General features: G+C 47.1%; 2 protein-coding genes across 2 annotated transcripts; one reads left to right on the forward strand and one right to left on the reverse strand.

Annotated features, from left to right (window-relative positions):
- The first annotated feature begins 6,687 nt into the window (after positions 1-6,687).
- On the forward strand, positions 6,688-10,221 carry FKBP11 (FKBP prolyl isomerase 11). The gene is made up of 6 exons (XM_055396313.2): positions 6,688-6,929; positions 7,098-7,163; positions 7,532-7,619; positions 7,923-7,956; positions 8,316-8,386; positions 9,979-10,221. The coding sequence occupies exons 1-6, from the start codon at positions 6,801-6,803 to the stop codon at positions 10,194-10,196; spliced, it is 606 nt and encodes a 201-aa protein (XP_055252288.1). The 5' UTR covers positions 6,688-6,800; the 3' UTR covers positions 10,197-10,221.
- Positions 10,222-10,830: 609 nt separating this feature from the next.
- Positions 10,831-19,340, reverse strand: DRC2 (dynein regulatory complex subunit 2). Its single transcript, XM_055395265.2, has 8 exons — positions 19,017-19,340; positions 17,920-18,087; positions 14,530-14,699; positions 13,544-13,682; positions 12,516-12,713; positions 12,098-12,316; positions 11,334-11,486; positions 10,831-11,223 (listed from the first exon to the last, which is right to left on the reverse strand). The coding sequence occupies exons 1-8, from the start codon at positions 19,146-19,148 to the stop codon at positions 10,906-10,908; spliced, it is 1,497 nt and encodes a 498-aa protein (XP_055251240.1). The 5' UTR covers positions 19,149-19,340; the 3' UTR covers positions 10,831-10,905.
- Between the last annotated feature and the right edge of the window lie 1,511 nt (positions 19,341-20,851).

Genomic DNA, 20,851 nt, shown 5'->3' on the forward strand with positions numbered 1-20,851 from the left:
CTGCTTGGTGACCGAGGTTGCTGATAAGTTAGGAGCACTTGCCCAAGTGCATTATTTGTGTACTAACAAATAGATAACTTCTAGAGCTACAGCCCTGCATATGATAACGATAATGGAGAGGACTTTAGCTGGATGGCAGGCCATTGGGGGTCTTTTGACCTCTGACAACTTGGGGAGAGAGGAAGGTCTAGTCCCTCTGTCCCTCAGTAGTCAGTCTAGGAAAGAGAGGAGGCTGTCCTGTGGCAGTTGCTTGAAACTGCTAGCTTTTGGGGGGTTGGAGGAGGCCGTGGGGAGGTGAAAGGGAGACGTAACCTGGAAGGTGAATGTTCAGCATCCAGCTCTTAAACTCTGATCTTCCCAGAACATGAATAGTTCCTCATTCATGGCTTGGCCTAGGATGTACTTCAGGATAATCTGGGCAAGGGAGCTTCTGAAGTGAGCCTAGAGAAAGCTAGTGTAAAGCCTTGGATCGGGCCAGGAGGGATAGAGTCAGTGACAGGCAGGATAAGCGTGAATGGGTATGACTTTCTCGGACTAGAAAAATAAGGTCTGAAAGCTCTGGGAAGTCACCACATTGTCTCCAGTTTCAGGTACTTAGATTGGTCAGAGCAGACAGCTGACAGGTATTTATTCTGTACCTTCGTGTTTGCAGACCTGTGCTAAGAGTGGAGTTAAACCGTGGTACTGAGGGAGAGACCAGGAAGTCTGTTCCTAGGCTGCTGTGGAATCCTTTGGGATAGCCGCAGAGTACCACATGGTAGTGAGAGTGTGTAAGGGATACCCCCCCGCCGCTGCTTGGAGCAGGGAGTGGTGTCTTTGTGCAGGCAGTCATAATATTAAGAAGAGTCTCTTTTCCAGCTCAGAAGGGTGTGGAGGTGGAAGGGTCAAAGTCCAATTCTCTCCTTTTTTTTTTTTTTTAACCTGGTAACTGGAGGTTTAGAGAATCAAGCTAGTCACTGGGGAGTCATGGGATCCAAGTGCCTTTTTTCCTTGGCAGGCTTTTCATTCAAATTAGGTTTCCTGGCTTTGATTACTGGGAAGGGTAAGGATAACCCTGAGTTCCTGAGCAAGGGAAGAAAGGGTTAGGTGTGAGGAAATCTGAGCCTTGACTAATAAAGGGCGCAGTGCTGCCAAAAGGCCATGGTGGAGGTCTGGAAGTGAGGGACTTGAGCCAGAACTATTCACCATCAAGGCTTGACGGTAAGTGTCTCCTTGTTTGTGTCACTGTGGCCATGAACCACGGAAGAGAGTATCTGGGCTCTAGTTTAGCAGCAGATCTGACTTCCAAGCTCAGTGTGGTAGAGAGGGCAACACACAGCCAGAACTGTGCTGTCTCTGCCCAGAGCTGACATCTCGACCCATACCCGCTTCCTGCCTGACCCTTCCTTCAAAGCAGGTGCATTGAGAGCTGTCTCTGAGGAGGTCTGAACCGTTAGGCTAGGCCAGGCAGGAGGTTTGAGAATGAACTGGTCCACCTGGCACTCCATTCCACATGTTGTCGAGAACTGTCCTAGAACAGAATTGAATACAAGGCCTTCTAAGGGTTGGAGGGCTTAGCTTGGGGTTTTGAACTACAGGGATTTGGATGCTAGCTTTTTTACCAGTTCTGAATATAGGAATCATACCTTTAGGTAATAGGAGATGAAGAATCTGTTTTGGCCTATGCCAGATCATATATTGATGGCACGATACATCCGTGGCTAGAACAGCCAAAGGGGATAGTGGGGAGGGGTTTACGTATCATTCCTGGTTATGAGAGCATAACCAAATGCAAAAAGAAAACATCTAGTCAGCCTGGGTATGCATGCTCCTGAAAATATGGCATTCAATTTTGAACCCAGATTTTATATGCTGATTCACTGAGTTTTTATTCATTAGCAATCTGTTAAACATATTAAAACCATTTAAAAAGCAGTGCCTTGCTTGCTATCTGGCACATGATAGGCACTCAGCTTTGACGAAGGAATCGACATCATAGTCTTTGACCAAGCTGGGCATGGTGGCTGCCCCGTGAAGCTTGGAAGCCAGGAGTATGTGGTAGTTTCTCATACTTGCTGACACAGACACCTCTGAGGGTAGAAGCCTCTCTAGGGGTGGCCCTCTGATTAATGTGTGCCTTGAGTCAGGGTTGGGCCAGTCTCCCCTACCTTTCCCAAGGCCATGTCACCTTTCTCTGCCTGTCCAGGTGGCTCACTGGTAAAGAATCCACCTGCCAATGTGGGAGATGTAGGAGATACAGGTTTGATTCCTGGGTCAGGAAGATCCCTTGGAATAGAAAATGGAAACCCACTCCAGTATTCTTGCCTGGAAAATTCCATGGACAGAGGAGCCTGGTGGGCTGCAGTCCACGGGGTCACAAAGACACGACTCAGACGTAACTGAGCATGCACACACAGGCTCCTAACTTGACCTAAGGAGAAAACTCCCTCCCTGGTCCCTCCTGGGTCCAAGAGGGCTTGTGCTGCCCTCTGTGGGTGATACTGTTGCCTTAGTTTTGCCCTTTTCTGCTGTTACCGTCTCACCTGTTCCCATTCAGATTACCAAACAAAGCCTCAGAGCTGGACAAGACAGTAGCCTTCCACCTCCAATACTGCATCAACATGGTATTCAGCGTCACCCCTTTGCCCAGAAACTTTAGGTGGATTCTCACTACCATTCAAGTCTCTCCATACCAACTCTTACTTGTCTGTCCAGTTACCTGTGTCTACTCTCCTGGCTAAATCCCTTACTTTAGCCAATCTGGTCTGTTCATTTTCCTCAAATATCTGATCCTCTGCCTTTATACCCTTTCTCACTTGTTTAAAAATACCACTTTAAAAAAAAAAAAAACCCACTTATAAGATCTGCAAAGTTACCCGAGCTTCCCTGGTGGCTCAGACGGTAAAGAATCTGCCTGCAATGCGGAAAACCTGGTTTTGATCCCTTGGTTGGGAAGTTCCCCTGAAGAAGGAAATGGCAACCCCCTCCAGTTTTCTTTCCTGGAGAATCCCCATGGACAGTGGAGCTGGTGGGCCACAGCCCATGGGGTCACAGAGTCAGACACGACTGAGTGACTAAGCACAAAGTTACCCATGACCTCTCTAATTACAGGAAATGTTTTTCAGGAATTCCCTGGTGGTCCAGTGGTTAGGACTCAGCACTGTCACTGCCAGGGCCCCAGGTTTGATCCTTGGTAGGGGAACTAAAATCCCATAAGTCATGCAGTGCGGCCAAAACAGCAACACAAGGACGTTTTGCTTCTCAGTTTGGCTCCTTTAGCTCTGTTAGCCCAACTCCTTCAACACTTCCCACACATCGTCTTGGATGGCTGGATATCGTGTTCATTCATTCCAATTTTTACAATTTATTTTTGTAACCCAAATAATTCCTATTGCAAAAGATCCAAATAATACATGAATGTTCAGAGCAACATGTAATACTTGTTCCCCTCTGCTCACTCTGTTCCCAAAGGTAACCACCCTCAGTTGTTTGGTGTGCATCCTCTAGTTCCTTTTCCAAATATATGTATCAGTCCATATTTGGGAAGGGGGTAACATACAAAGGGGCTCCTATCGCATATCAGTCTAGTTTTCTGGTTTTGTTTTTTAACTTGAAGGTATATATGCTTGTCTTGAAGGTTTTCTGTATTAGTATAGTTAGGTTTTCCCTCTAATGGTGTCTCAGTATTGCATAGTGTATTTACTCAAAGCATATTTGTCTGAAATCTGTTGTATGGAGGGTATTGTGCAGCTGGAACCTAAGGAACTCCAGATATGATCACAGCCTTGTCCTTGCCATTGGTGAGCTCACTCTTGAGAGGGGGAGGGAGGAGCAGGAATATACAAACAACTACAACACAAGGGAGGATACAATAAAGTCCTCAAGCGCTTGCCTGAAGTTCAGACATAAACTTCCAGCTAGGGACCAGAACTTCACAGAGGAGGGGATCTTCGAGCTTGGCTTGGAGGGAGTTTGACAGGTGAGGGAAGAGCATGAGCTGTGCACAGAGATGAAAACAACGCAGGTTCATCCAATGCCAAGAGCATCATGATGCCAAAAGGATTTGATTCAATTTATATGTAAACATTTATTGAGCATCTAATGTGTCAGGCACCATACTAGGCAATGAGAATATAAAAATGGGAAAGGTGAAGTTCCTGTTTTTAAGGCTTTTATTTTAATGGAATCAAAGCAAAATTTGGAAAGGCAGATTGAGACCAGATAATGAAAACTTTCAACTGGTATGTCAGGTTGTCTGAATTTAATTCACTGGGCAATGTGGAACCATACAGACGTTTTAGTGGGCAGTCAGGTAACGACTGAAGCTTAACAGTTAGCAGCAGTGTATAGAATGGACTAGAGTAGAAAGAGGCTGACGGCTTATTACTCTTTGTTGTTTTAACAAGATAGAAGTTAATTTCTGCCTCAGTTAAAAGGTACCTGGTGTAGGCTTGGAATGGTGGCGCTATAGTTACCACCATCCTAGCATGTAGCTGATATCCTCATGCTCACCTCATGGTCTAATATGGCTGCTAGAGTGTAGTTCATCTCGTCTACATTCCAGGCAAAAGGAAGAAGAAAGGGAAGGAGACGGGGGTGGGGGTGGGGGGGAGGAGGTGGAGCACTGTGACACATTTCTTAGCTAAATTAGCTCCTTTTAAGCAGCCTCCCTGAAAGTCCAGGACAATATTATGTCTTATTGGCCGTATCAGACTTGAAGGGAGACTTGGAAATAATAGTTTTGGGTTGTTTTTTTTTTAATATAGTTTTTTTGTGTTTGATTTTGTTTCCTTTTAAAAAAATTTGAGGTAGAATTTGCATACAGTGCACACACACAGTTTGACAAGCATACACCCATGTAACCCACATCCCTATCAAGATATAGAGTGTTCCAGCACCCCTAGAAGGGGGCTTTAAAGAAATAAAAGGTAACCCAAAAGAGGGACTTCCCTGGTGGTCCAGTGGTTAAGAATCTGCCTGCCAATTCGGGGGACATGGGTTAGATCCTTGGTCCAGGAAGATTCCACATGCCTTGGGGCAACTCAGCCCATGCACCACAACTAGTGAGCATGTGCTGTAGGGCCTGCAAGCTGAAGCTCCTGAAGCCCCAGCAGCCTAGATAGAGCCTATGCCCCAAAATAAGAGAAACCACTGCAATGAGAAGGCTGCTCTCCACAACTAGAGAGTAGCCACTGCTCACTGCAACCAGAGAGAAAGTCCCAACACAGCAACGAAGACCTAGCGCAACCTAAACAACCCCAAAGAAAGAATGAAGGATTAGTTCAGGTGGTAGCCATGGGAATGGAAAGAGAGCTGAAGAGGCTGTGGAGGGAGAATCCAGAGGAGCCTGGTTGGATGTGGGGCAGGTGAGAGAAGAATCAAAGAGAAGACTGATAGCAGAACAGGACGCTGGGTGCAAAATCCAGATTGTTACAGGTGGGATGGAGGAGAAAGAGGAATGAGTACGGTAGTGTGTATGTTGATTTGATGTACTGATCACACATGCAGGTGGAGGCCTGCAGTACACAGTTGTGTCTAAAGCTTTGGACGGCAGTCAGAGCTCAGGGGCATCATGGATCGGAGAGATGTTAAGGAGGACAAGGCCTAAGAGGTGACCCCAAACAATGATGACTGTGAGCTCACTGATGGGCAGGATCCAGATACCTAAGGCCTAAGTGGGCAGTGAGGGCTTGAATCATGCAGAAGGGGATTGGTAGAGTCACCTGAAATAATAGAAAAACTCCTAAAAACTGAAGTCCTTGCACAAACAAAAGGGCTGTATGTAGCTGCCCTTTTGACAGGTTTGTTGAAAGAGGAAATAAATGGTACTCTCAGAGGAAAAGACCAGGGATCCACCCCCTCCTTACAGTAAACAGCCCTGTGTTCTTTTCAACTACCATCCCTAGGGGTGGGGTGGTGGGACAGCACCCTGCCTCCTTTTGGGTATATGACCTCCAGGAATGCAAACTGAATGGCTGGATGTGGGAGAGGGCTGCCATCTTTGACAACTGCTGGGCTGGGGTGGGCCAGCCAGATCCTGCCAGGATAGGTGTGAGGAGACTTAAGAGGAAAGAGCAGTGAGCAAGCAGACTAGACTCAGGTAGTCCTAGGGTTGAATCCTGCCTCAGTCACCAGCTAGCTAGTTAAACTAGTTTAACCTAGCTAGTTTAACTTAAGTTAAAAGTTACGTAACCCGAACCCCAGTTCCTCATCTGTAAAATAGAAACAATTATGTCTACCTTTCAAGGTGGTTTGAGGATACAGATGAGTGGCTGAAACACAGTCAGTTCAGTTCAGTCGCTCAGTCGTGACCGACTCTGCGACCCATGAATCACAGCACGCCAGGCCTCCCACCAACTCCCGGAGTTCACTCAAACTCATGTCCATCGAGTCGGTGATGCCATCCAGCCATCTCATTCTCTGTCGTCCCCGTCTTCTCCCGCCCCCAATCCCTCCCAGCATCAGAGTCTTTTCCAGTGAGTCAACTCTTCGCATGAGGTGGCCAAAGTATTGAAACACAATAGGTAATCGTAAATGGATGCTACGATGTGACTCAGCCCCTCGCTGTGGGACCCAACGAACGGCTAACCGACAGGTCGGAGTCTCACCCTCGGGATCTCAGAGCGCCGGGAGAGCTCCCACGGCCTCCTCCCTCCAGGAGGTGGGGACTAGGTGGAGGAAGGGCTGCGGGAGGAGGAGCTGGCGCGTCGCGACCCGCCCCGTCCCATCCAGTCTGGCCTGGGCGCCGAAGGAACTGCGGTCCTAGCCCGTGTCATCCAGCGGCTTGTCCTGCGTGCCCCGAGCCCTGCCCGCACCCAGTTATGACTCTGCGCCCCTCACTTCTCCCGCTCCGACTGCTGCTGCTGCTGCTGCTCAGGGGGGCGGTGTGCCGGGCGGAGGCTGGGTCCGAAACCGAAAGTCCCGTCCGGACCCTCCAAGTGGAGACCCTGGTGAGGAGAGAATCCCGGGCAGGCGCTGTAGATGGAGGTCGGGCCCGGTCGCGGGGAAGGTCGGGGTCTGAAGGATCCTGGGAGCGGGGAGGAGGGAGCGCAGGCACCGAACTGGGGGTGCCGAGTCGAGGGGCAGGAACCTCCCTGACTCGTGTAGTGCGATCACAGGTGGAGCCCCCCGAGCCGTGTGCTGAGCCTGCTGCCTTTGGAGACACGCTTCACATACACTACTCGGTGAGGGGCCTGGGGGGCCGCGGCGGGGCCCCGGGGGCGGCGCCCGCTGAAACACGTCAGCTTTGGCTTGGACACGTGGCAAGCGGTCGGGGAGTAACTCCGGCTCTGGGGTCCTCCGGCACGTGGCGGGGGGAGGGGCGTGCCTCTCCCCTACCCTTTCCCCTTCCCTGCTCTTCCGCAGTGAAGTGAAGGGTGGAGGGATCTCCGACAGTGCCAGCCCTTTTGGGGCTTCCTGTTCCTTTCTGCCCGAAAGGGAACGTTAGACTGCAGCTGCTAGGGGGTTCCGGCCCGGGGCCAGGTGTGTGCGCACCCTGCTGGGAGGGAGAGGTATAGGTGTGCGCTCTGGATGCTCTCCCTCCCACCCCCAGGGCAGCCTGGTAGATGGACGCATCTTTGACACGTCTCTGAGCAGAGACCCTCTGGTTATAGAACTTGGCCAAAAGCAGGTGATACCAGGTATGTGAGCTGCACCTCCCATTCCATTTCTTCCCAACCTAAGCCCTTTCTTAGTCTCTTTAACCCCTCAGCTACCTTGGAAATGCCAACCCCCACCCCCACCCCTACCCCCCGGGTTCTACCACTCACCTCCTGAGGTTCAAATCCCACTCCTGGTACTCCTCTTGCCGCAAACCACATTGGAGGCCAGAGATTCCAGAAGTGGGGAGCTCAATTGAGGGTCATGGGGAGCGTTTGATCTTCCTCTCCCAGGATTTGGGGGATGTAGATAACTTCCTATTCATTTGTGTCTTCTTTCTCAAGGTCTGGAGCAGAGCCTTGTAGACATGTGTGTGGGGTGAGTATCTGGGCAGGGGTGGGCTTGGGTGTACCCCTTCTGCATGGGTGGAGGCCGTCTCTGCTCCTAGAGGAGGCAGGAGAATGGGCTCTGGCTTTGTATTGGGTAGGTCCTGGTCTCTGGGCATGGAGGCTCTGGATGAAGCCTCAGGCTTTTTCTGGTTAGGGGTTCTGATGGTGGAGTTGAGACACCTGGGGGGATGGACACCTTGGCCAGTCAACCTGTTTGGTGCTCAGGTGGGAAAGTTCGTGTTTTGAGTGTGACTATCCAGAGGGCTTTGTTGCTGGGACTTCAGGTGGACCGAGGTGGTTGGCCCACCTGGTCCTACCCCTGGCTATGATTCACATTCCTTTCCTTAGAGAGAAGCGAAGGGTAATCATTCCTTCTCACCTGGCCTATGGAAAACGGGGATTTCCACCATCTATCCCAGGTAATCTGATGAGGCGACTCTCTGGCTATCGAAATACCCAGTCCCTGGGACTTCCCTGGCGATCCAGAGGTTAAGACTCTGTGCTTCCAATGCAGAGCATGCGGGTGTGAGCCCTGGTCGGGAAACTAAGATCCCACGTGCTAGAGAGTGCAGCCCAAAAACAAACAAAAAAAAACAGTCCCTAAGAGGTACAAGGAGCTATGTACTTTGAAGCCTGAGAAGGTCTAAACCCAGTTTGCTAAATGGTATAGGACTGGCTGATGCCTCCTTCTGCAGGGCCACCCTTTTCCTCCTCAGATTGCCAGCAGGGACTAGAGACATATAGCCTGTTAAAGCCACCTGGCTTGTCCTCTGGCAGCCGGCAACTTTCTAGGGCGGTGACCCTTGCTTGAGCCACATGAGTCTGCTGCCTGTGCCACCTCTCTGAGAACTCTAGACTTCTTTCCTGTGCTTTTCCTACAACTCCAGACTGTCATCTGTGCAGCTGGCATGGCGTCTCACCACATCTCCACAGTTCCTTTCAGACCCCACCAGAGAAGAGATAGTGAAAATGGTCACAGTCAAGTAATTCAAAACAAAATAAAAACAGCATTTAAAAGCCAAGCCTGGGGGCCTCCCTGGGGTTCTAGTTAACACTTCCCCTTCCAATGCTGGGGGTGTGAGTTCCATGCCTCTGGGCCAGAAAATCAAAACAAAACAGAAGCAATATTGTAACATATTCAATAAAGACTTTAAAAATGGTCCACATAAAAAAAAATAATAAAAATAAAAAAAAAATAAAAATGGTCCACATAAAAAAAAAAATCTTAAAAAAAGCTAAACCCTCACAAGTCACTGCTAATACCTGTTTTTTAAGGCCTGAGCCTAAACATATTTTCTAAGATGCAGATCTCTTGCTTTTGGTTATAAGAAATGTTCCATTAGCTAAAATGAGTTGTACTGGGATAAAAGTTCTTATCCTAAGTTCTAGCTTAGAGGGAGACCCAGAGAGAGGGTCAGGGGACTAAAGAGAAATTCTTTTACCCAAAGCTCTGTTGCCTCCTCATATCCAGTACTGCTTGTTTACATTTCTCCCCCATCTCACTCCTGTTCATTTCTCCATTCCGTTTGTCTTAAACCACATCCTGCCTCTCTAGCCATGTTGAAACACCTGTTTTTTTTTTTTTTTTAAGAATCACAGTGAGTGTGCTTATTGGTTGGTGACATTTTAAAAAGTCTAGTTTAAGTCCAATTAACTTCAGCCTTGCAAAGATTCTATCCATGTGGCTGTTTAGAGATACAGTTAGTACAGAGGTTCTCTAACTTATAAATGGAGAACGGCCTGTACTTTGCACAAAGGTTTTCCTGTTGTGTCAGAGACCTGTCAGTGAAGACAAGCCACACTTGTATATTTGGGGTAAACATGACTATCACTCAATAGCCTCATAACCCTCCTCTGCCTCTCTCATTAAGAGAACTCAGCCACTCATTTTAGTCTTGCCAACTTCACAGATGTTGCTGCGGTGTGGTCTGCCCTCCCTATTTGCATTCAGATTCTGGGCCCTGGATACAGTGCACAGGGATTCTAACCCTCAACTCCTCTCTGCCTCCAGCGGATGCAGAGCTGCATTTTGACGTGGAACTGATTGCACTGATCCGAGCCAACTACTGGCAGAAGCTGGTGAAGGGCATTTTGCCTCTGGTAGGCATGGCCATGGTGCCAGCCCTCCTGGGCCTTATTGGGTATCATCTATACAGAAAGGCCAGCAGTCCTAAAATCTCCAAAAAGAAGCTCAAGGAAGAGAAACGAAACAAGAGCAAAAAGAAATAATAAACAATTTTTTAAAAACTTTTCATTCTTCACCTGATACTTTCTGCGGCTGCCTTTGTAAGTGGGAATGAGATAAAGGGCTGAGGCAAAAGGCATTCTTAGTTGGGTTCTGCTTGGCAGGGGGTGTTCGGAGGCTTTGGATCAGTTCTCCTGGCCTCCTCTTCCTGTCCTAACTTACACCAAGGACCATAGGATCTCTGGGTCCTGAAAGCATGGGTTTTGGCTCCCATTGTGTCCTGACACCAAGGAGCAATACCTCACTGAGAAGTAAGCGTCGGGGTAGTTGCCTGGCTACTCTCTCTACTCGCTGTGCTGTGTGTATGCCAAGTTGCTTCAGTCGTGTCGGACTCTTTGTGACCCCATGGACTGTAGGCCCCTAGGCTCCTCTGTCTATGGGGATTCTCCAGGCAAGAATACTGGAGTGGGTTGCTGTACACTGCTCCAGGTGATCTTCCCAACCCAGGGATTGAACCCACATCTCTTGCATTGGCAGGTGGGCTTTTTTTTTTTTTTTTTACCACTAGTGCCACCTGGGAAGCCCTCTCTACTCCCTAGGGCTGCTGTATTCCTAATATCCTCCAAATAGACTGTTTTATCCAACATGGAAAAGATATCGAGAGCTCATAAACTCCATGGTGATTTTTAATAGCAAAGTCCTTGGGTTTCTCAAAACATTCTCTGGGCATTGAAAAGAGGTTTTCCCGGTGGATCACAGGGTATGGGAGACCACATGGGCTGCTTCAATGACGCTGTAGGTGACTGGAGGTTTTTTGTCACCTGGCTGGGTTGTGGGCGTGGGCAGGAGCTGGGGTAAGTTGCTGCGATGATTGACGATGAAGAGTGGGTTGAGCTGGCTCAGCACTTCATCACTCACGGAGATGCCATCCAAGTACTGCCTGAGCATCTCCCGCAGCTTCTCATTGATTTCTAATAACTGAGCACGTCTGTGCCGAAGGCTCAGTTGCTCCAGTTTCACTTTGTTGTACCTTTTCCAGAAATTCTCCATCCCTTTGTAGTCCATTATCACCTGGGAATGAGTTACAGGCAGAAGGTGTGTGGTAGGATCTGTTAGCAAGTGTAGCCCAGTGCTCTGTCACCCCCGCCTCAGGCGGTGGCCTTGGGCCCGTGGAGCCTTACCTTTCCAAGCTCTTCATTAAACTCCTCTAGGTCCATTGTCTCTATCTCTTCCTGCTCCTTGGGAGTCAATGCTGATGAATAAAAAGGCAGCACTTTTTCTTCTTCTGTTTCAAATTTCCTACATATTTCAGCAAGTTTAAGAATCTTTTCACCCTGTTGACAAGCAGAAACCTTCTATTAGGAAAGGGATTGGGAAGGGGAAATAGTGGAGTTGGTTCCCCTGCTTCAATCCAGGGAAGCTACTTAGCCAAATGGGATACAAAAGTAAAACATCCAACACAAAAGGCTTACAAGCACTATTCCAAATATTTTATATTCTTCTAAAACCCATTCACTATTAACTCATTAAATTGAAGAGGTGAGAGGTAAGGGACTTCCTGGTGGTCCAGTGGTTAAGGATCTGCCTTCCAATGCAGGGGACATGGGTTCCATCCCTGGTTGGGGAACTAAGATCCTACATACCGTGGACCAACTAAGCCCAAGTGCCTCAACTAGAGAGCCCGTTTCCTGCAACTACTGAACCTGTGTGCCACGACTGGAGAGAAACTCACATGCCACAACTAAGACCCGACGCAGCCCAGAAATGAAATAAAGATTAAATAAATAATATGTGAGAGGCAAGGGAACATGAAATAAAATAGGTATTCCAAGTGTGCACTCAGGTAGGAAGCTGGGGGAAGCCCTCTATGTTTTGCCAGCCCCTTTCACTCTGCAGGGAGCCAGGTTCCCTGGTTCTGTTCTGGCTACCCTCTCCCCTTTGTTACCTTGTCAACAATCCCCCTCAGGGCCTTGAGGGTAGCATTGCTTTCCAGGGTGAGTTTGACTAAGTTCTCCTGTGCTATTCCCCGGGCCTGAGTCCTCTGGGCCTTAAGTTTTCGCAGTTGTACCAGGACCAACTCCTTGTCTTCACGAATGTCCTGATTCTGTTCTTCACTCTCGCGGCTGTGCACCAGGATCTTGCCTTTTAAAATAATGATGGAATCCTAGAGGAACAGGGTAGATTACAGGAAACACTTGACTACGTGAGGGTCTTCAGTGAGCAGACAGAAGGACTGTCTGGGGACTGAAATCAGAGCATATCATCTTTCCCCAAACAGTGATGAAGCCCAGGGGAAACAGGAAGAAGAACAGGGGATGATGGAGCAGTTAAAGCAGTGAGTCGCCCAGGTTAGCTGCACTAACCTGTAGTTTCTGTATTTTTTTCATCTGTGCTTCAATCTCTTTGGAGCTTTTCTCGTCCTTCACCTTGAGAGTCTCGAAGGCAATCTTTCGATCCTCTGTGGCATCAGTGTAATTCTTGAGTGCATCCTGGAACCTCCTCCACAGATCTTCTACTATGTTCTCCAGTTGCAATCTTAGAAAGTGCTTCTCTTCTAAATTCTGGGAAGTGATCCCCAAATAGCCAGTGCTTGGGCTTACCCTATTAGCGCCCTTTCACCGGCACCAACACCTCCCCCTCTTGTACTGTTTGTAGCACAGCATGGTGCAGAGGTTGCCAGTGAAAATGCCTACAAAGACCAGGCAGATGATCTAAATAAGTGCTGTGGGCTATGTGGGGCCGGTGGTGAACCCCAGAGGAAATGCCCCATCAGTGGTGGGGGTGAGGGCACAGCTGCTCAGTTCCCTGGGAATGTCCCCATTTGAAAATGTGGCCAGTGTTACCAGATCTTTAAATTGTTCAAGGGAAGTTGCAATTTTGGATTTTTTTGTGAAATCTCCCAACGTTTAAATGTAGATAGCTTATCAAAATTTGTATGAAACATTATGGGAAATGAAAACAAAGTACTCTACCCTCCAAACCCAGGCCTGCAGGCTGGCTAAGTTGACAGCTTCCAAGGTGGTGGAAGCCCTTAGGGCCAAGTGGCAGGAGAACTGGACTCCCCCCTTTGATCACAGTTCAGCAGCCTGACTTTGGCAGGTCATTAAGGTCCACTTTGGACCTTAATTTCTTCTTCTACAGATCACAGGGATGAAGTGAGAGGATCTCCTTGGTGTGTGTTAGCTCTAAAATTCATTTTCTTGGTATTTCAGGATGGTCTTTCCTCCTCACCAATTTTCACAAAATTACAAAAAGCCACAGGGGTATACCTACAGTGGCAACATGTGTTTTACTGACTGTGTTGGTTAAAGGGATCTCTTTTAGCTCTACTACCTTCAGAACCTTTTTCTCCCTTCTTCCCACCTCCTGCCCATCTGCTCTCCCTCCGTACCTTGTTTTTCAGATCGTCCCACATGCTCTGGAACTCCAACTTGCTTTCATATTCAGAATCTATGTAGTTCTGCTCCATAGCCATGAAGACATCTTGTAGGTAGTGAATCTCTTTTTCATGTTGGTCAATAATTGTTTTCCTGTAGAAGATAAGATACCGTTCCTGCTCTGAGGCATAAAGCATATGGACCAATAATGACAATGCAAAGCAGTATGTAATAAAACTATAGGAATGGTACAAACTCTTCGGTACTGAAGAAGAATAGGAGGAGGGCAGGTTCTGTCCTTTGCAGGGCCAGAAAAATAATATTAGTTTGATTTTTGAATAGGTAATATAGTCATATGATAAAAAAATAAAAAAGTACAAAAGGTTGGAGTGAAAAGTCTCTTTCCCATCTGTATTGCTGATCCTGTTCCAGATGCCAGTTTTCTTGCTGTTCACACTGTCTTGTTCGCTGAACCTAGTATAGGTAAGCCCAGAGCTAAGAGCTTGGAAGAAGACGCCAGACGCTATAGTAACTGTAGCCAGGTTTATTCTCTCCTGGCTGGCATGGCAGCCATAACACAGCCTCTCTCCTGGCTGACGCTGCAGCTGTAGTGGTGGTCATAACATAACACAGCATAACTGCACACTACCCTCTGGGCTTTTCCAGGTGATGTTCATACAGGCATACCGCACAAAGGAGTCCGGAACCAAGCGAGTGCCTCCTGATGCGCATGCGCAGTGCTACAAGTGACCTCGGCAATCACATAAACATTGTTTACAGAACATGGGGCACAGGGCATGAAAGGGTAGGGCGAGAGGGCCTGAATGGTGCCATCTTGTTAATTTCCCCACACCATCGCTGTCCTCCAGGTAGGTAGATGGGTAGGATTTTGATCGCTGAAAGTGGGTGGCTGCTTACAGGTAGCATCCTGACATAGGCTCTGGATACGTCCCTGGGCTCGACGGGTACCCCCCCCCCGCCCCCTTTTAGGGTCCCACACCTTTCACTCTCAAACTCCTTGGTTAGGGCCTCCAGCTCCATGTTGTAATTTTCCTCTAAGAGGTTGAGCCGGCATCTCTGCAGGGCCAAGAGCTGGTCGATGCTGTGCAAGTGGCTGCGCAGGGCGTGGGCGTACTGCTCCTCAGCTTCTGACAGGTCCTTTGCTAAAGACTGGATAGGAAACACAGAGTTACCACTTTGGTTGAATGGCAGCTGTGTGAGAAAATAAAAATGTATTCAGCTGGCTAGTTCCTATTTTCCCTAGTTCCTAATGCCAATTCTTTGGCTCTGGGAGATCGGGTTGTCCAACTTTGGAATGTGAGAAGCCAGTGCCGGTGGAGGGGCCCCGTGAAAGCATTCATTCCAGTCAACAGCCCCGCTGAGATCCCAGTGGGCAGTCAGAATCAACTGCTGGTCATCTTACATATGCAGCTCAGTCAAGCCCCCAGGTCACCGCCGTCCCAAGTGACATCTCACTGAAAACCGTGTGAGAGGTGTCAGGCAAGAACCTCCCTGCTAAGTTAAGTCAACCTATAGAACCCTGAGAGAGAGTGAAATAAATTGCTGTTGTAAGTCGCTAATTTATGGTGGTTTGTGATGTAGCAATAGATAATGAGAAGACATCATTGGCCAAATAAAAAGTGACAGTGTGAACATCAATAAGGATAAGAATGGCAATGGATTAAAAAATATCAAATATGTTTGATTATGAGTTTATCAGAATACTTAAAAAAAATCAGTTACCATTAGAGGGTGCCAGACAATGAATTTTTTTAAAAACTGGTTTATAAAAGGGAAGAGAAAGAGTCAGGCATTTTTTATATAAATTATACCTCTGGGTAACTGAATGGTAAATGATAGTATCTCTTTATAGAGTATTTGAACTAATAAATGAAAAAAGAATGATACTATTAGGAAATCAGCATTAAAAAAAAATCAGCATTTTGCAACCCCCAGTGAATTAATCAACAGCTGCTATAAAAGAACACAGCACCTGCAAGCTTCTAGTTGGAATTACCAAGACACAGGAAATACTGAGGACAAAGTAACATGTTAAACTACAATACAGAGTACTAGGCTGTTGTAAAACAAAATGAGAAGCATGGGCTAATGTGGAATAGTCCTCAGGATATATTATTAAATGAAAAAGGCAAGAGGCAGAACCCTATGTAATACTACCATCTGTGTGAAAAAAAGCTTTATTCATGCAACTAAAATTATCAGGAGGGGCACTGGGTGGTTGAAAGGCACCAGTGGGAGGGAACTTTTCTGTACATAACTTTTTTATCTTTTGAATTTTGAATAATGTGGGTGAACTACTTATTCAAAAGAACAAAACAAATTAAAATTAAAATGAATAAAGCAACAGAGCCTTTACCAAATGTCCAGATGATCCACTCACTGTAAACTACCACATTGCTGGCTTTTACTTATATGTTTAGTATGGGGTTTCCCTGGTAGCTCTGTGGCAGATAAAGAATCTGCCTGTGATGTAGGAGACCCAGGTTCGATCCCTGGGTTGGGGAGATCCCCTAGAGTAGAGAATGGCAACCCATTCCACTATTCTTGCCTAGAGAATACCATGGACAGAGGAACCTGGCCGGCTACAGCCCCGCCAGGGAGTTGCAAAGAATTGCGTGGGGTCACAAAGAGTCAGACACGACTGAGCGACTTTAGTATGGAAAAGATCTTATGAAATAGGTGCTGATAATGGAAGACTATTCACTCACTCAGCTGCTGCTGCTGCTAAGTCACTTCAGTTGTGTCCGACTCTGTGCGACCCCATAGATGGCAGCCGACCAGGCTCCGCTGTCCCTGGGATTCTCCAGGCAAGAACACTGGAGTGGGTTGCCATTAAGGTATACTAAATCTGCTCTGTACCAGCACTGTGCTGGATGCTGAGGATTCAGAGATGAAAAGACATTTTCACTCTCCAAAGAAGTCTGAAGTCTTGCAGTAGGAAAAGTTATACAAACAGAAAATTGCAAATAAATTCTGAGGGAAAACCCCCCAAAGAAAAACAGGTGCAGATTAAATTCCCATTTTATAAAATTTGAAAAAATGTTACAGCACAACACGGAAAATGCTCTGAGGCTGATAATTCCCCAGTGACAAGGGGATATAAGAGACAGAGTGCACTGGGGAAGGCTTCATAGCAGAGATGTCATTTGTGTCATTCTTGGAGGAGGAGTAAGAACTTGAAACATGAGGAGATGAGGAAAAGAGAATTCCAGACAGAGGGAACAGCATGTGCAAAGGCACAGGAAAGAAGGCTGGCTGTATGCAAGGTACAGGTAGAGGCCAGATCATGAAAGGCTTTGCTGTTCCTTCTGTGGAGGAAGGGAGCCATTTTTTCTGTAGACGAGGGCGCCACTAAGGAGATTTACACAGTGGAGTAACAGGAACAGATTTTTGTTTCAGAAAGATAATCCTGGTAGTGTGTAGACAATCAAACACTGGAAGATAAGAAGTTATTGCAGTAGAGATAATACCTGGGTCTCAACTACAGCAGGACAGTGGGAAAGAGCAGGGTGTGACTTATTTAAGCAGAAGATTTACATAAGACTTAGTGCCAGAAGTCAGGGACGGAGGCCAAAGCTAGAATGATTCCCAGATTCCCAGGCTGGGTGATGGTGAATGGCACCAGGCACCCAAACAGAGAGTATGGGGAAGACCAGATTGTGGAGTATGGGAAAGGGGACTGGAGACAGGAAGAACTCATGAGTTCAGTTGTGAGAACAGTGCAACAAACAGGAACAGATATTGAGGGATCCTAAAGGGAAGGACTTGAAACTCAAGAGAAAAAATCCCTTAGAGAAAAAGATGGTATGTACTCAACTCAAGAACCTCCCAAGGGCATAAAGTTAGCTGACTGAATTGGTTAGAGATCCAGAACCGTTCTTACCAATGGAGATCTTCACAACCTCATCCAGGGCCACTGAAGTTGAATCCAAGAGGCCACATGGAATTTGGTTGCATAAAGCACTGGAGTGGGAATCAAGAAATCTGTGCTAGTCACAGCTCTCTCACTAACTAGCTGTGTGACCTTGGGCAAACTGCTTCTTCTCTCTGGAACTAAGCCTTCTCACATTGAAATGAAAGTTTAGGACTAAGTTCAAGTCATTGGGTGATGTCTACTGTGCCTTTCAACTCTAATACTGTATAGTACTGGTTTGAGGCAGTAGATGATCAAGGAGAATGGCTCCTCTAACAGAAGGGGAGGGATGACAGCTCAGTATTCTATTTTTCACTTCAGTGAAATGAACGATAGCCTAGCTGCATCACAACATGTGTCGTGGGAGCGCTTTAACATGGATTAATTCACTAGGCCCATTTTATTAAGAGGTCAAAGGCAGTCATAATCAAGTGTTTCTTTGGGAAGAGAGCTTGCCTTGATGACACTGTCCTTGCAGTCCACCACCCGTTCAAATGTTTGGCTGAGGATCTCAATGTCCTTATGAAGCTCTCTGGTCTTGACTTCCCGAAGGACTGTTCTCCACTGTGTATTAATCTTATTAAGGTTCAGAGCACTGTTGTGCTCCTCCTTGGCCAGCTTGTCCTGTGGGAAGGAATAAATACACCCCCCCACACATACACAAAGAACGAGATGGTTAGATAGCATCACTGATTCAAGGGACAAATGAATTTGAACAAACTCTGGGAGATAATAGAGGACAGAGGAGCCTGGAGTGCTACAGTCCATGGGGTTGCAAAGAGTCAGATATGACTTAGCGACTAAACAACAACCCCAGGGCTAAAAGCCCTCATACAGTACAACAAACATATCAGACTTAGTTTGCCAACTAACATCTTACCCTTTGTCTTTTCTGAGGGACCTGATGGCTCACATTCAGGAGTTCTTATTCTTGTTTTGGGAGGGTCTTAAGTAAGACAGGATCTGCCCAGTGGCATTTTAGGGAGGGCTATGATGCTGGGAAGGATTGAGGGCAGGAGGAGAAGGGGACGACAGAGAATGAGATGGCTGGATGGCATCACCAACTCTATGGACATGAGTTTGAGTGAACTCCGGGAGTTGGTGATGGACAGGGAGGCCTGGCGTGCTGTGATTCATGGGGTCGCGGAGAGTCGGACACGACTGAGCGACTGAACTGAACTGAACTGAACTGATGGTGAATTTCCCTCTGGATGGAGTCATCAGAGCAGGACGTTGTTTGTAATGGCTCATCTCAAGGGAGAATATCAGACTTTCAGATAGCTCAGACAGATGATAGCACCTACTATCCCAGTTCTGGGGCTCAGTAGTGATTGTCCAGCTCTATACCATCTCCCTACCTCCATGCTTCACAGAGAACTGCTCCCTCCCCCATACGGTATTGCCAGAAATCTAAGTCTATCTGGGTCTTAAGATTTCCAGGGGGAGGGGAGGCTACCATGAACATGAGCTGCCACAAAGACAGGGTCAAGGTGACGGGACCAGGGCAAGGGTGTGGATGGGGTTGGGCAGAGAATAATGCAAAAATCCATCACCTTCAAGAACTGGTTCAGGAGCCTCTCTTTCTTCTTGGCCATCTCCTCCTCTGCCAGCAACTTCTGCTGAAACAGAAGCAGCTGCTCCTCATCCGACAGCGGCACCTTGGCTTTTTTCCCTTTCTTAGACATAGCTGAATCTGGGCGAGGATCCGCCGCCTGCCACGGCCAGCATTAAAAGAGCAGGAGGAAAACGTCCCCAGAAAGGAGTCTTCTGGGACTGCCCCTGCAAGGCAGTGGGACCTTAGATCTCGGACCTCAGGCTAGAGAAAACCTGGGAGAGCGGTGTGGCAGGGTTCCCAAGCCAAAGGACGCATCTCCGTCTCCTAGCAACGGAGATCTCACTAAGATGGCGCTGCAACAGCTAAGAGAAGGTTCCTTGTCTTGGAGCGCCCTCTGCTCGCTGGAGGACCTCAGTCAGTTTCTGAGAGAGGATCATTTCCTTCTCAAAGAATATTCTAAGAATCTTTTGGGGGGGATTATTTTTCACGTAATGGCCATATCTTAAAATATATGTAATAACTAACTTTTGAGAGATATGGAAAAACAGGAATCTTCACAAACTGTTGGTGGCAAAGGTAAAATGGAAGAGCCATTTTGGCAGTTTCTTAAAATGTTAAACATAAATTTACCTTGTGATCCAGTAATTTCACGTTTAGATATCAATCTAAGAGAAGTGAGAGTGTATTCACATAACGATTGTCACAGGAATGTTCTCAGTGGCATTAGTCATAATCGGTTCAGTTGAGTCGCTCAGTCATGTCCGACTCTTTGCAACCCCATGAATTGCAGCACGCCAGGCCTCCCTGTCCATCACCAACTCCCAGAGTTCACCCAAACTCATGTACATCAAGTCGGTGATGCCATCCAGCCATCTCATCCTCTGTCGTCCCCGTCTCCTCCTGCCCCCAATCCCTCCCAGCATCAGAGTCTTTTCCAGTGAGTCAACTCTTCGCATGAGGTGGCCAAAGTATTGGAGTTTCAGCCTCAGCATCAGTCCTTCCAATTAACATCCAGGACTGGTCTCCTTTAGGATGGACTGGTTGGATCTCCTTGCAGTCCAAGGGACTCAAAAGAGTCTTCTCCAGCACCACAGTTCAAAAGCATCAATTCTTCGGCTCTCAGCTTTCTTCACAGTCCAACTCTCACATCCATACATGACCACTGGAAAAACCTTAGCCTTGACTAGACGGACCTTTGTGGGAAAGTAATATCTCTGCTTTTTAATATGCTATCTAGGTTGGTCATAACTTTCCTTCCAAGGAGTAAGTGTCTTTTAATTTCATGGCTGCAATCACCATCTGCAGTGATTTTGGAGCCCAGAAAAATAAAGTCTGACACTGTTTCCACTGTTTCCCCATCTATTTGCCATGAAGTGGTGGGACCAGATGCCATGATCTTAGTTTTCTGAAAGTTGAACTTTAGGCCAACTTTTTCACTTTCCTCTTTCACTTTCATCAAGAGGCTTTTTAGTTCCTTTTTACTTTCTGCCATAAGGGTGGTGTTATCTGCATATCTGAGGTTATTGATATTTCTCCTGGCAATCTTGATTCCAGTTTGTGCTTCATCCAGCCCAGCGTTTCTCATGGTGTACTCTGCATATAAGTTAAATAAGCGGGGTGACAATATACAGCCTTGACGTACTCCTTTTCCTATTTGGAACCAGTCTGTTGTTCCATGTACAGTTCATAATAGCCCAATTGAAAACAACCTAAATTCCAAAAACAAGTGAATGATGGACAAAATATGCTGTCTTCATACAGTGAAATACTATTCAACAATAAAAAAGGAACATGCTATGCATGCATGCTACAATGTGGATAAACCAAAAAAAC

This window comes from Moschus berezovskii, chromosome 6 (assembly GCF_049115385.1).
Source record: "Moschus berezovskii isolate FMDL1 chromosome 6, NW_MosBer_1.0, whole genome shotgun sequence".
Taxonomy (NCBI): domain Eukaryota; kingdom Metazoa; phylum Chordata; class Mammalia; order Artiodactyla; family Moschidae; genus Moschus; species Moschus berezovskii.

Excerpts from the sequence above, each read along its gene's own strand:
- FKBP11 (XM_055396313.2), top strand. The coding sequence starts at position 6,801 with ATGACTCTGCGCCCCTCACTTCTCCCGCTCCGACTGCTGCTGCTGCTG. Across the intron at positions 7,164-7,531 it reads CGCTTCACATACACTACTCG|GGCAGCCTGGTAGATGGACG; the intron begins GTGAGGGGCCTG and ends TCCCACCCCCAG. Across the intron at positions 8,387-9,978 it reads ATTTCCACCATCTATCCCAG|CGGATGCAGAGCTGCATTTT; the intron begins GTAATCTGATGA and ends CTCTGCCTCCAG.
- DRC2 (XM_055395265.2), bottom strand. The coding sequence starts at position 19,148 with ATGTCTAAGAAAGGGAAAAAAGCCAAGGTGCCGCTGTCGGATGAGGAG. Across the intron at positions 18,088-19,016 it reads TCCTGAACCAGTTCTTGAAG|GACAAGCTGGCCAAGGAGGA; the intron begins GTGATGGATTTT and ends TCCTTCCCACAG. Across the intron at positions 14,700-17,919 it reads GCAAGGACAGTGTCATCAAG|TCTTTAGCAAAGGACCTGTC; the intron begins GCAAGCTCTCTT and ends TTTCCTATCCAG.